Raw genomic sequence first — 14,068 nt, 5'->3', positions numbered from 1 at the left:
CTGCTTTATCTGCTGGGTCTTCAAGGCCAGCTTCACTGGGAAAACTTTCCCATGTCCCGTTTTCTATGGCCTTTGTGTCTGATAAAATCAGATGCATACACAGACCAGTTTAATTTTTGTCTACTTTATTTTGGAAGATCCTTGATTAAAGAGACATATCAGACAACATGCCCAGTAGTATGTCATTATGCTGTTTGCAAGTTGCAGAACAGGAGAGAGTTACAGCAATGCTATAAAGTTGGCAAGGCCAGGCCCCCCGACCGCAGGGAGGGGAAGGGGGCAATTGCCCAGGGGCCCGGGTGATTTAAAAGAGGGCCCCCAGCTGCCACCGCTGCTGTGGTAAAGGCAGCAGTGGCCGGGAGCCCGATGCCCTTTTAGATTGCCTGGGCAGGCTGCAGGGCTCCTAGGTGCACGCAGAGTGGTACCAGCAGCGGCAGAGGCCGCCGGGCAGGCAAGTGGAAGCCCCATTGACCATAGGCACCGACTGCGTGGTTGCTCCGGGGCTGGGACACCCACAGGGAAAAATTAGCAGGTGGTCTGCACCCATCGACAGCCAAGCTCCCCCTGCCCCTCCCGCCTCCTCCTACCTCCCCCAAGCGCGTCACATCCCTGCTCCTCCCCCTCCCTCCCAGTGCTTCCCCCCCCCACCGCTGCCTAACAGCTGTTTCCTCCCTTTCCGGGAGGGAGGGGGAGAAGCAGGGACGCAGCGTGCTCAGGGGAGGAGGCGGAGAAGAGGCGGGGCAGGGGCGGGGACTCTGGGGAAGGGGTGGAATGGGGGCAGGGCGAGGGCGGGGCAGGGGTGGGAAGAAGCGGTGCAGGGGCAGGGGCAGAGGCGGGTCGACCACCACTGGGCAGAGGGTAAGTCGGCGCCTATGCCATTGAGTGTTCCACCCTGGGGCCCAGAATTGCTGTCAGCAGGCTTGGGCAAGGCCTAAAACTTGGCCTGGAGCTGGATGGATGGGCTGGGGGTGGAATCTCTTTACTAAATCCATGCAATCGTTTTTCAAAACAAAAGGCTTAATTTCTCCTTTAATTAAGTAATAAAAACCAACAAACATAATAAGGTAGGAGCCCAGATATTGACAATCCAGCCCTACGACAAATCTATGAGCCTGTATGCCAGGACAAACAAAGAAAAAGATGACTCTCTGCTCTATTAACATCAGTTTTACCCTGATGTTATGCCACTGATTTCACACTTCAAGGGGAGAAAGGATGGTGATAGAAAGTTTCAAGAGATGAGGGGATCTGTTCCTAGCTCCAGCACAGACTTCTTGGGTGACTTAGAGCAAGTCACTTAACCTCTGTGTGCCTCAATTGTCCACCTGTTAAAATGGGGGTGACAGATTCATTCTCGCAGCAGCCAATAATGTTTGTGAAACACATTCAGATCTTCAGATGGAAGGTGGTATGAGAGTACAGAGTATTATAGAGAAACAGCAAGAAAAGGTATTTTAAAAAATATGAAAATGCCTTGCTTATGTCATTTGCATGGTTTATTTCAAACTTCCTTCAAATCCTGCTACCATTTTTAATCTCGGCATCTGTTGTACTGAGATTTAAAAAACAGAAGGGAAATGGATGCTGGAGCACCTCAATTAACTCTTTCTAAGGAGTCTTGATTTTATGTTACTGACACTTTGAAAGGGAGTGATGGCTGCCTTGCAGAGAAGAACCGTCAGGACCATTATCTGATAGTACAATAATTGGGCAGTTTTCCAGCATTTCTACACTCCGTGGGAAGCATACGCCTGGTCTAGTGATCTGAGCACAGGATTGGGGAGGCAAGAATTTTTACATCCTATTTTGACACTGACTCCCTCTGGCCAAGACCTTCACCCTTGTGGCTCAGTTTCTCCATCTGGCGAGGATACATACTGTATCTGCCTTTCAGGATGTCAATATAGTGCCCTCGTCCCCAGGTGAGCAACTGGGATAGAATCCAGGATGTTCAGCTCCAAACACAGGCTTTCCCTACCAGCTGAGCTAAAGAAGCAGCAGCTCCATTAGCAGGTAGCAAAGATGCTCTTTTAATGCTTTAACCCCATTGCTTTCCCCTTCTAGTCACTCCAATAACTCTCTGTCTCCTCCTGCATCATACTCAAACTCAAATGATTCTGTGTACCTGCTCCGCCCACTGAAAAATCTCCTGAGCTCATTCCTGAAATCAGATAATTCTGATGACTATACCTGACTGTCTTCGCAGTATATACCTTTAACTGTTGATGTGTTAACCATCAACTTGAGATCCCCTTGAAGCTTTGTGACAAAGTGGGAATTTTTTGTAATTTTTTATTAATCTTATGTGTGGCTCAGTTTCCGCCATGCTTTGCAATGCTACCTGGGAGAGGTGGGGGGGAAGGATTAAGTTTGCTCTCAGAGCAGGCTAAGAAACCTAGGAGTGTGTTTCACCACACTGTCAGGGTGGAATGAATAGAGTCATTAAGAAGCTGGCCGAGGCCCACCCATACGGAAAATCCGAGAAGACAGTGGAAAAACCAGTCACCAAGTCACTGACACCTAGCAACTAAAGACCCAGCGGGAGAAGGATTTACCCACCTCTCAGCAGGGACTGGGTGGTGTGAGGTGAAGAGGGGGGATAAACATGGGCTGTGGAAGAAGTTTGGGCTCTCTCTCTCACCTGGGAACTGACTAGGGAGGAAGTCAGAGAGAGACACACAGAGCCTGAAAATGGAGTTCACAACAGCTTGGCTGGTGAACTGGGGTGACCCGAATGGACTATGTTTTAATCTTTATTGCTTTATGCTAACCTGAGGACTATGCTATGCTCCAGTTGATCAATAAACCTGACTGTTTTGAAAACGCTGCTTGAGTGTCACTGAAAATACTGAGTGAGGTGCGTTGGTCTCTGAAGTGTACAAGTCTCTATCAGGAGTCTCTCTCAGTTGGACTTGCTAAGCAGAGTTCACGGTGTGAAGCAGGAGTGATGAAGCCCCCAAAATTCAGTCTAAGGAGGCATTGAGGCTACATGGCCTACCCTGAAGGAAGAGTGAGACCCTGGCACACACAAGGGGTTCCTCCAAGAGATTGTTCCAGAGCTGAAGGCTTAGCACCGATCCTGTGGCTCTGGGACAAGCATAACATCTGAAAACTTGGAAGGAAACCCATCTCTGAAATTATAAAGCATTGTTCTCCAAGAGTTTGTTCACTATCATATGGAAAAGATTGTGGCAAAGGCACTTAGAGGCAGCCTTGCACAAATGCTTTCAGGAGAAGGAAACATTTCTAAGCACTGGTATTATGCTGAGCTTACCTTAAGAGGGGCTATCTACAAAAGAGTTTAAGAAGGTTTGATTTTACAGAGAGTGGGGAACAAGTGGAATGGACTCCCACACGAGGGGATCTATGTTAAAGTAAGGTTTCAGAGTAGCAGCCGTGTTAGTCTGTATCCGCAAAAAGAAGAACAGGAGTACTTGTGGCACCTTAGAGACTAACAAATTTATTAGAGCATAAGCTTTCGTGGACTACAGCCCACTTCTTCGGATGCATCCGAAGAAGTGGGCTGTAGTCCATGAAAGCTTATGCTCTAATAAATTTGTTAGTCTCTAAGGTGCCACAAGTACTCCTGTTCTTCTTTTTATGTTAAAGTAATATCCTCCTGCCAAAATGGAATGACTAATTGGGCCCATACATAAGTGAGAGGGGAACAACTTCATTTTAAAACTCTCCCTCTGTATAAGAGCCTGTATTCTACCTTTAGACCAATGGACTGGCAGAGGCACGAACCAGCCATGGGGGCCAGGCCATAAAATGAAGAGGCAGCAGCCAGAGAAATGGATCCCCAAATGTACAGATCGTTGGCCAGTCATGTGGAGGGACTATCCCTTGACATTCTCCTTTCCCTTAGCCATAGCAACATATCAGGGCCAGTATATATGCTGCCACTGGATGCCAGCTCATGGCTGTGTTCTCTGACATTCTCTGAGGTCGCATTAGCTTCCCATTCATTTTGCTGCTCCTCTCGTGCTCAAGGTGGCAAGAGCAGCAAACTGCTGAGCACAGCTTCCTCCCAACCCTTCTCTCTCCCACCCACAAACATGTTTTTCCTGCACAGCTGATTGGTAGCATAGATCTTTAATGGAAGCAAGACAAATGACTCTGCAAGGGGGAGGAGCAACCCACCCCACTGTGCCTTCCTCTGCTTCCCTTTTCACCACACAGCATGAGTGGGGGAACGTAGGGGACTTGGAAGTTTTAAAGGGTTATCAGTCAGTTTTGTGCTTCGGAGTGTCCTAGAGAAGGGGGTTAGAAGTAGGGTGACCAGACAGCAAGTGTGAAAAATCGGGACAGGGTGTGGGGGGTAATAGGAGCCTATATAAGAAAAAGACCCAAAAATCGGTACTGTCCCTATAAAATCAGGACATCTGGTCACCCTAGTTAGAAGGAGGGGTTTCGACTATGTCTTCTCCCCTAGATTAACTTTGGGATGTTTTCTCTTCCACCACAATCCTCTCCCTTTCTCACAAAATGATCTTTTGTCCTCCCCAGCACCATTTCTCTTAAAAGCATATAGGATAGAACTGATAGATTGATGTCACACTGTGCAGATACGTAGGGCCTAGGATCTACTGTACAGTAGAACCTCGTTTATCTGACTCCATAAACCAGCTCTCCATAGTAACCGAACAACCAGCGCACAGGTCCAGAAGTTGGTGATCTCTCTTGAGGCTGATAGGCGGCGCTGCAGCTTCGCACTTTCCCATTCTCCGGAGCGTTCTGCTGTGTGTGTGTGTGTGTGTGTGTGTGTGTGTGTGTGTGTGTGTGTGTGTGTGTGTGTGTGTGTGTGTGTGTGTGTGTGTGTGTGTGTGTGTGTGTGTGTGTGTGTGTGTGTGTGTGTGTGTGTGTGTGTGTGTGTATTCTGCTCCCATTCATGTCAATGGGAAAAATTCCCAGTAACTTTAAAAGCACAGGTTCAAACCCTTATTGAGTACGTGTGCGCACACATTGAATATGTGTGCGTGTGCATTGAATATAAGGGTTTGAGCCTGTGCTTTTTAAGTTACTGGGAATTTTTCCCATTGACATGAATGGGAGCAGAATTAAGCCCTATGATTTTTTCTGGTTTTAAGATAAAATTGGAAGTCGAGATGAACCCCTGACATGATGCGGTCTTTATGAAACCTGACACATGAAACAATCAAAGATACTGACTTACACCTTTTATGTATGTAAGTAACTCTTAAATGCTAAACATTGCTGGATGGTAATCCCACTTCCTGTTTTCATGGTGTGTTGCTTAATTAATGATGACTAAGGCTACGATTTAGTCATGGGTATTTTGTTACACTATTTTGAACCAGAATCTCTATACACTGACTGTGTCCCTCCTGGTTTCTGTTCTTCCTCCCCCTTATGTCACAGGCAGTAAACAAAAAATTCATGGCAAATGGCCTGTCCATGACTTGTACTATATATATACCCCTGACTAAATCTTGGACAGGGGAAGGGGACACCTTAATTCCTATATGTTAATCATTTGGACTTGACCAGAATGAAGAATCTGTATTGATGTCACATCAGCAAATAAAAAGAGGGATTTTGAACCAGAATTTCTATACACTGACTGTGTCCCTCCAGGTTTCTGTTCTTTTCCCCTTATTCACTCTACTTTTTTCTTTTCCTGTCTTCTTCCCTTAGTTTTTCAGCTTTCCCCTTAACATTAACTCCCTTCTGTTCTCCTCCACTCTCTTCATTTCCCCCTCCATTTGCCACTTTCCATCCTTCTCTACACATTCCCATCTGGGCTCACATTCTCCCAAGTCACTCCTTCCAACCCCACTATGGAGTGCCAGGAGGGGAGTGGGAATTGAAGATCGATTTGTTGCCCCTGGGGCAGCAGCATCTCCTCTTCTATTTCCCCCCTCCTTAGTCATCAACAAGGAAGCTCTTTCTTCCCCTCTTCCCTAGAGGAAAGACATAACTGATGAGGGAACAGGATCTTTAAGCAAGGAGACTTTCTGACCCTCCCTCCCATCAGGTGGTATTACTGTTACTGCTCTACCTACAGGATGGGCTGGGAACCACAGAAATTTCCCAGACGCCCCAGTTCCTTCCACTTCAATTCTTACCTGCTGTGTCCTCATTCCTAGCCAGAGAAAGCTACTACTGCCTATCTACACACTGGTCCCAGTTTGTTATAGATTATGTTTGGAACTGGTTTAGCAGAATGGAGATGAACATGTTCAGGTTAGGCCTGAATAAAGACTGGGAGTGGTTGGGTCATTACAAAACCTAAACCTAATTTCCCCAATACTAATTTTCCCCTACTGTTACTCACACCTTCTTGTCAACTGTTGAAATGGGCCAATCTCATTACCACTTCAAAAATTATTTTTCCTCCCTTGGTATCCTGCTGTTAATTGAATTGTCTCGTTAGACGGACCTCTCACTTGGTAAGACAACTCACATCTTTTCATGTATTTATACCTGCTCCTATATTTTCCACTCCATGCATCTGATGAAGTGGGTTCTAGCCCACGAAAGCTTATGCCCAAATACATGTGTTAGTCTCTAAGGTGCCACAGGACTCTTTGTTGCTGTTTACTCTGAAACATGTTCAACAAGTGTTATTCCTTCAGCTGAATAACTATAAAGAACCTGAAAGATACAAGAATTAGCACATCCCTTTTGATTCGCACTCCATTGCACCCTTACGCTTCACCAAACAGAGGGGGTGTATGGGAAGGGGAATGAGATATACCAGCATAGGCCCTTTTAAATCATATAACTGCATCTGCATTGGTGGTTTGAAGAAAGGCTTTCCCCAGCCATAATTCAGAGATGAATCAGATTTTCTCAGCCATAGTCAAACAGAACAGTTTGAACCAATATTAACACAGGATAAGATTAGGTTTTGTTTCAGCATGAGACTATACCCATATATGGCGTTGCTTGTTTTACACAGTAAGGCTACAGACTAAACCGGTTTCACTACAATATCACTCTTTCTACCAATCACCTTTCACCTTTTTTCCATGCTATTTTATACCCCATCCCCACGAGAGACTCAGGGCAAGGTCCAAATACCCAGGGTCCATCTTAAAACAAACATCACTGGCTTATGTCCACACCCAGAATTTCTGGGCTCCCTAAATATTTTCCCTGGGTTATCTTAACAAGCAATACTTCCCCTCCCACAAGCAGTGTGTGTGTATGAAACAAGGAAAACTTTTAGGGAGAAAAAGAAACAGGATCCGTTTGGGAAAACACAGCAGCACTATCTATATGAAGGAAACAAAAATACTGCCACACAGTAACTTGGGCAGTAGCCCATTACCTAAGATCAGTACCTGCTAGAGTGAACATCCTATACTAGACACATGTCCCTTTATCACATCACTTCTCTCTTCCCCATCTGCTAAACCCTACTCGCAGTTTGATGTCAATGAGTAGCATAGTCCCAGAGTTCTCAGGTGCATTCAAGCAAGCCTGTCTCCAGTCCTTTGGGAAGTGCTGCCTGTTCCTATCCTGAGGCTCCACCAGCTAAACTAGCTATGGGGAATTCAACTTAATTTAGAGGCTGGATAGGAGGGGGCCTCACCGGAGTTCATTCAGCTCTGTTGCCATCCTCGTGGCTTCAGCCCTGCACCCTGCTGAGGAGCCATCACTCAGTCAGTTTCCAAGAGCCATTCCTGCCTCATCTCCCATTGAAGAATCCACCTAATGGCACAGAATCTTGGGGGGGGGGGGAGGGGGAGAGAAAGGAAAGAAGACGTATAGGGGACGCATACAGGATCTTTCCACAGAGTTTTTGCTACCAGAGATGCATTTCGTGCTACAAGGTGTTGTCAGTTGGCGTGTGTATGTTTTCTCTCTGTGTGCTGTCCCAGCTCTGTGCAACTATGCCTAGCAGATCATGACAGCACTACCCAGAAAGACCACAGACTCAGATCAGTGGCGAATGCGCTTGGCCAGGTTTATAGTCGATGAATTGTGGTACTAGCTTGCTGGCTCCTTGTCTACAAATACGCTAACACATGTATGCTTCTCACAATGGTACCAGCTCAGTCAGCATCAGGGCTTTTTGCTGCCCCCTCAGCTGGAGAAAGGTACCCCCCTCTGATTTTTTTTTATATATATTGATACAAACAAGTTATGTATTACATTTCTGATGTGGTTAACTACCAACCCTACACCTCGTACCTGATGGATCCAACAAAAACATCTCTATCCATCATCCTGTCCTCCCATCCTTGTCTTCCTCGGGGTTGGAGTGCTCTTGTACCATCTCCCAGAGTTGTGTTTATGCCATAACTTTATGTTGGGGTTTACTTGTTGTGACATACCCCCGGGGAACAACATGGAACTGTGGGACCGCTGTGCTCCCTTAACTCTCCTCTCTGGGCTCTCCCTTACAATGTCATGCTAGTTACAAGCAGCAAACCCCACCCGGTGCTGTGATCTCTCAGTCAACAGCATGCAGAGACACATCCAGCTAATTGGCATGAATACTCTGTAAGCCACTTAGGAACTATACATAAGAGAGACACCAGCAAATACCCCCAGCTCCAAGCCTTGCACCACAGAAATGTACCATCTTGCACTGCTCAAGACCTTCTTTTGAACAATGCAAGCTCATTAATTAGTTTGCCACTTCATCAAAGGATAGTGAACATGTCCGGCCTTTAAAATCTCAGCAGATTCCCCAAGCACTTTAGACAAACTGACTGGTAAGGATAAAACATTAAAATAAACAGGAGTACTTGTGGCACCTTAGAGACTAACAAATTTACTAGAGCATAAGCTTTCGTGGACTACAGCCCTTCTTCGGATGCATCCGAAGTGGGCAGTAGTCCACGAAAGCTTATGCTCTAATAAATTTGTTAGTCTCTAAGGTGCCACAAGTACTCCTGTTCTTTTGCGGATACAGACTAACACGGCTGCTACTCTGAAACCTGACATTAAAATAAGTTTATTAACTAAAGAAAGATAGATTTTAAGTGATTATAATTGTTAGGCATAGAGGTCAAAGTTGGTTGCATGAGAAATAAAAATGAAATCACAATCTAAATTCTAAACTTTATCAGACTAAGCAAGATTTGAATCAAACATCTTTTCTCACCCCACTGGATGTTGCAGGTGGCAAAGGCTGAATTCTTTGCTCAGCTAGGAATCTCCTCAGTTCAAAGTCTTTTCTTCCAAACATTCTTGTTGCCTTCAGAGTAGGTGGGGGAGGAGAGAGGCCAGGAGCTGATGTCACAGACTCCAGTTTATACATCCCAATCCATGTGCATGGAAAGATATTGTTTCAAACAAGTCAGGGATCACATGTTCTGTGTCCCCTGCTGAGTCACTGGGTTAAGCAATCCCCGTTGTCTACGTGCCTTGGGAAGGTCCCAATGGGAGAATGGATTCTCCTTAATGGGCCATCAACAGATGGCCAGCTAGTTCTGTTGTAAATCTATCTTGAGGGTGTTGGCTTTGTTGCCATCGAAAGGCCAGCTATGGGCGGCTCCCAGACTCAACATATTTCAGTAACACACACATAGCAAAGCTTCATAATTTCAGATACAATAGTAACACATATAATTCAACAGGATAGTAATGTTCAACAGATCATGACTAAGGCTAAGATTTTGTCACGGTTATTTTTAGTAACAGTCATGGATAGGTCACAGGAAATAAACAAACATTCACGGAGCCCATGACCTGTCCGTAACTTTACTAAAAGTAACCGGGGGGGGGGGGGGGGAGAGGGGGAGGCAGGGCTAGGTAAGGGGGAAGAATGGAGTCCCATGGGGAGGGACTGACAGACCGAGCCCCCCACCATGGCAGGGGGGTGCAGCCCTGGCTCCAGTGGCACAGGCCCCCCTGGGGTGTACAGCCCTGCTCCAGATCAAGCCTGGGATGCCATGGGCCAGCAGTCATGCCAGCTGTTGGGAGGGAAGCGGTGGAGGGGAAGGTGCTTGTAAAGGCAACACCAGGGAAAGTCCCAGTGATCATCCAGCCAGGCTTCTACCGCTTCCTGCTGCGGTGGGGCTGGCAGCTGCGCCGCAGGGCTGGGTTGCACGGCCCAGCTGCAGCCCCTGGCGGAAGGTGGCCCCGGCTGCAGCCCCGCCAACCCCAGGACCGCGGGGCTAGGGCACACGGCCCTTGCTGCAGCCCCGCACCTCCCAAGCCCGGGACGCCACGCGGCTGGGGTGCATGGCCCCAGCAGAAGTCGCTGGGTAGGGGCTGCAGGGTCCTCCTGGTTCCAGCTCCAGTTGCAGTGCAGCGGCACACAGTCCCGCCTCCGCTTCCTGAAGCCCTAGAAGTCACGGAGGTCTGGTAAAGTCACGGAATCCGTGACTGCTGTGACCTCCATGACTAAATCGCAGCCTTACTCATGACTTCTCAAATTATACCTCACAAGGCATATTTTGTACAAAACATACCATGATCATATCACAGTGGTGAATGTGGGGGTTCCAGGGTGCTATTTTGAGGTACAGAGTGTCACCCCTATGTTAGCCTTCTGGAACCTGTTTATATTAATATCCAGTACCTAGTACATCTTAGGAGCGCCTGTGTTTTTGCCACGCTAGCTGTGTTTTTGCCAAGTTCATGTACCGGACAGTGAACTTGTAAGCAAGCATCTGCTTTATGACAGGGTCTGATTTTGATTCATAGCCTGGTTCTTGCTGACTTTGGTTCAGGCATCAGACCTTGCACCAGACCCGGTGCTCCAGGCTCCCTTCCTTCTATTACACAAGATAGGAGCCCTTCCCCTTATTTCAGTTCAATTCCACTACGCAACCAGTTCTGAGCTGTGTATCTTTATGGTGACTCCTCAAGTGTCACTGAAAGAATTCTTATTCAGAGGAAGCTTTCTGTAGCCATACTTTCCCTCCTGTTCATCAACAGATGGCAGAGAGCAACTTCCCCTTTGGAGTTTCTGTCCACCTGGAATTATAGCTTTATACGGATAAAACAGCGATGTGGCCATTCTTCCCCCGTCCACAAACAAATGGGAACAGAGAGCACCTTACCTCTAGAGCTTCAGAGCACAGGGAATAATACATCAATAGAGCAGGTTTCATGGGCAAATGGTTCTTCTGTTAAATGAAAGAAAGATTATATATAACAAGTATTACATGTAAACAGCTGTATGTTTGTTATCAACAGCAGTCTACAGGTCCAGTTGAAACTGAGAAATTCCTACAGTTATACTAGGAATTGAGGTTATTTACACTCTAGTGCGTTGCTAATTCCTGTAGACAACAATAGTATAGAAAACACTTTCCTTTTCAGTGATCACTGCATCCGAAGAAGTGAGGTTTTTACTCACGAAAGCTTATGCCCAAATAAAGCTGTTAGTCTTTAAGGTGCCACCAGACTCCTTGTTGTTTTCACTACCAGATAGCTGTAGTGTACACAATAGCACCATCTTCTATCTGTCTTAGTACTTAAATTCCCCACTTTCCATGGTATCTGTACACCTTGTTAATGTTTATCCACACAAAACCCCAGTAAGATAGGGAAACAGATAGGATATAGAAAAAGGGTAACATTTTCAGGACCCTAAATCTCATTTTCAAACATGACTAAGGGCTTGTAATGAGCTCTAAATGGGTGTGATTTCTAAAACATACTATGATTGGTTGGCATAGACTTCTCCGGTGCACTTGAACATAGTGCAGTTTAAAACAGTACTACATTAAAGAAACACACTAAGGAACTTTTAGTGTGCACCAGCAGAATCGACAAGGACCAACTGATGTGCAACATATTAGTGTGCTTTAGAAATCACCCCTCCATACAGCACATTTTAACCTAAGTCACTTTTATGTAAAATTTCCAGAAGTGCCTAAGTGACTTGACAAGGGCCACACAGGAACTCTAAGGTCTGGTCTATACTACCCGCCTGAATTGGCGGGTAGAAATCGACCTCTCGGGGATCGATTTATCGCGTCCCATCGGGACGCGACAATCGATCCCCGAATCGGCGCTCTAACTCCACCAGCGGAGGTGGTAGTAAGCGCCGCCGACAAAAAGCGGCAGAAGTCGATTTTGCCGCCGTCCTCACAACAGGGTAAGTCGGCTTCAATACGTCGAATTCAGCTACGCTATTCACGTAGCTGAATTTGCGTATCTTAAATCGACTCCCCGCTGTAGTGTAGATGTACCCTAAGACAGAGGATAGAATTGAACCAGGTCTCAATAGTGTCCTTACCTGTAATTGCCTTGTTAAATAGCTATAAAAACAAGGGAAGGGAAGACTGGGATGAACAATATAGGCAGGAAACCTGACCCAGGAACCTATCCTTGCAACAAAGCTCGATGCCAACTCTGTCCACATATCTAGTCAAGTGACATCATCATAGGACCTAATCACATCAGCCATACCATCAGGGGCTCGTTCACCTGCACATCTACCAATGTGATATATGCCATCATGTGCCAGCAATGCCCCTCTGCCATGTACATTGGCCAAACTGGACAGTCTCTACGTAAAAGAATTAATGGACACAAATCTGACATCAGGAATCATAACATTCAAAAACCAGTAGGAGAACACTTCAACCTGTCTGGCCATTCAATGACAGACCTGCGGGTGGCAATTTTGCAAGAGAAAAGCTTCAAAAACAGACTCCAACGAGAAATTGCTGAGCTTGAATTGATATGCAAACTAGATACAATTAACTTAGGCTTGAATAGAGACTGGGAATGGCTGAGCCATTACAAACATTGAATCTATCTCCCCATGTAAGTATTCTCACACTTCTTATCAAACTGTCTGTACTGGGCTTTTTTCTCTTACTTAATTGGCCTCTCAGAGTTGGTAAGACAACTCCCACCTTTTCATGCTCTCTGTATGTGTATATCTATATCTCTTCAATATATGTTCCATTCTATGCATCCACGAAAGCTTAAGCTCAAATAAATTTGTTAGTCTCTATGGTGCCACAAGTACTCCTGTTCTTTTTAAGATAGCCAGGCATCAATTTAAAAAAAAAATCACAACAGACTCCCTACCCCCCCCCCCCATTGACTTCATCGAGGCTCTTCTCTGGCCCCACTTGCAAGATAAGAGTCCACATTTTGAGGAAGAGGGTAACTGAATACTGTTAGCAGATTTAAACAAAAGCTGTGCCATCTTAACAGGATTCAGTCTTGTGCAAACATCACTGTGCAGAACTCGAGAGAAATCCTCCTTCTCGACCTAGAAAATCTATATTGACTGGAACCCTAGGAATCTGAATAGGAAAATTTTTATAAAAAAGTGAAAGGAGCGCCACAGAGGCAATTCACAACAGCATATTGCTAATACTGATATATACCTTAGACAAGGGCTGCATAGTGTTTTATAAAGACACACAAATCATATCCTTCATGGTCTCAAACATGAAAATAATCTATTCCAGAGAATCAATGATTCTGCATTAGGCCTGGTCTACACCATTTTTTCGTTAGGGGTGTGATTTTATACAAATCCAGTTAAACTGGTACAGCCCATGTCTAGTGCAGACATGGTGAATGTGATACTAGTATAACAGCATCCCCACTAGGGGGCCGTACTGCTTTAGCTGTATCAGTTCCTAAACCAATACAAGAGATTTTTAAAAAGTGTGAACCAGTACCAGCCCGTAGGTTGTCTAATACCCGCCTCCGTCTGACTCTCCGCTCAATTCGGAGTGGCCATCAGCAAACTGCGTAAGGCTTGAGAACCGCTGCTTCAGCCGACTCAAGAGCAGGCGGGGGGAAGGTGGAGCAGTTGCTGCATTATCATAAGAACTACCAGCCTGAAAAAGCCTTTTGTCGGCCCGGCCTGCATCTGACGGGGCCGGTTCCCGGCTGGCATCTTGCAGGGCCGCGATAGGCTCTGCCCCAGGGCGGAACGCCAGGCCCCAGCCCAGAGAGGAGAGAGCACAAGGCACCCCCCAGCCTCTCAGCTTCTTTGTCTCCACGACTTCCACCCTCCTCCCCAAGCGCTTCAGCCGCCCCCGAGGAGCCGCCAATCGGCAGCCAGGCAGAGGGCTCAGCCGGAGGGGTGTTGTCTCGCCCGCTGCCGCTGATTGGAGGCTTCCCCTTCCCCATAAGGCTCTGTCTCCCCCCCGCCTCGCACGAG

At 46.4% G+C, this 14,068-nt stretch overlaps 1 protein-coding gene across 8 annotated transcripts in view; it reads right to left on the bottom strand.

Moving 5' to 3' along the window:
- The window catches only part of SLC25A47 (solute carrier family 25 member 47), a 42,973-nt gene extending 29,093 nt beyond the window's left edge, over positions 1–13,880 (bottom strand). For 2 of the 8 annotated variants that reach the window (XM_005308831.5, XM_005308828.5), the window contains exons 1-2: positions 13,581–13,721; positions 10,989–11,054 (exon numbers count right to left, since the gene is read on the bottom strand). Coding sequence is in view for 1 of the 8 variants with exons in the window: in XM_005308830.5 (XP_005308887.2) it covers positions 7,562–7,571 (10 nt within the window). In the remaining 7 variants the exon portion in view is untranslated. Of the gene's footprint in view, positions 1–7,561; positions 7,696–9,082; positions 9,235–10,988; positions 11,055–13,580; positions 13,722–13,742 lie in introns of those variants that run through there. The other 6 variants (XM_065595701.1, XM_042858711.2, XM_065595704.1 and 3 more) reach the window with 6 other exon arrangements.
- Positions 13,881–14,068: the final 188 nt, after the last annotated feature.

Source organism: Chrysemys picta, chromosome 4 (genome assembly GCF_011386835.1).
Source record: "Chrysemys picta bellii isolate R12L10 chromosome 4, ASM1138683v2, whole genome shotgun sequence".
Classification (NCBI taxonomy): Eukaryota; Metazoa; Chordata; order Testudines; family Emydidae; genus Chrysemys; species Chrysemys picta.
This window is presented reverse-complemented; position numbering and strand designations above follow the sequence as displayed.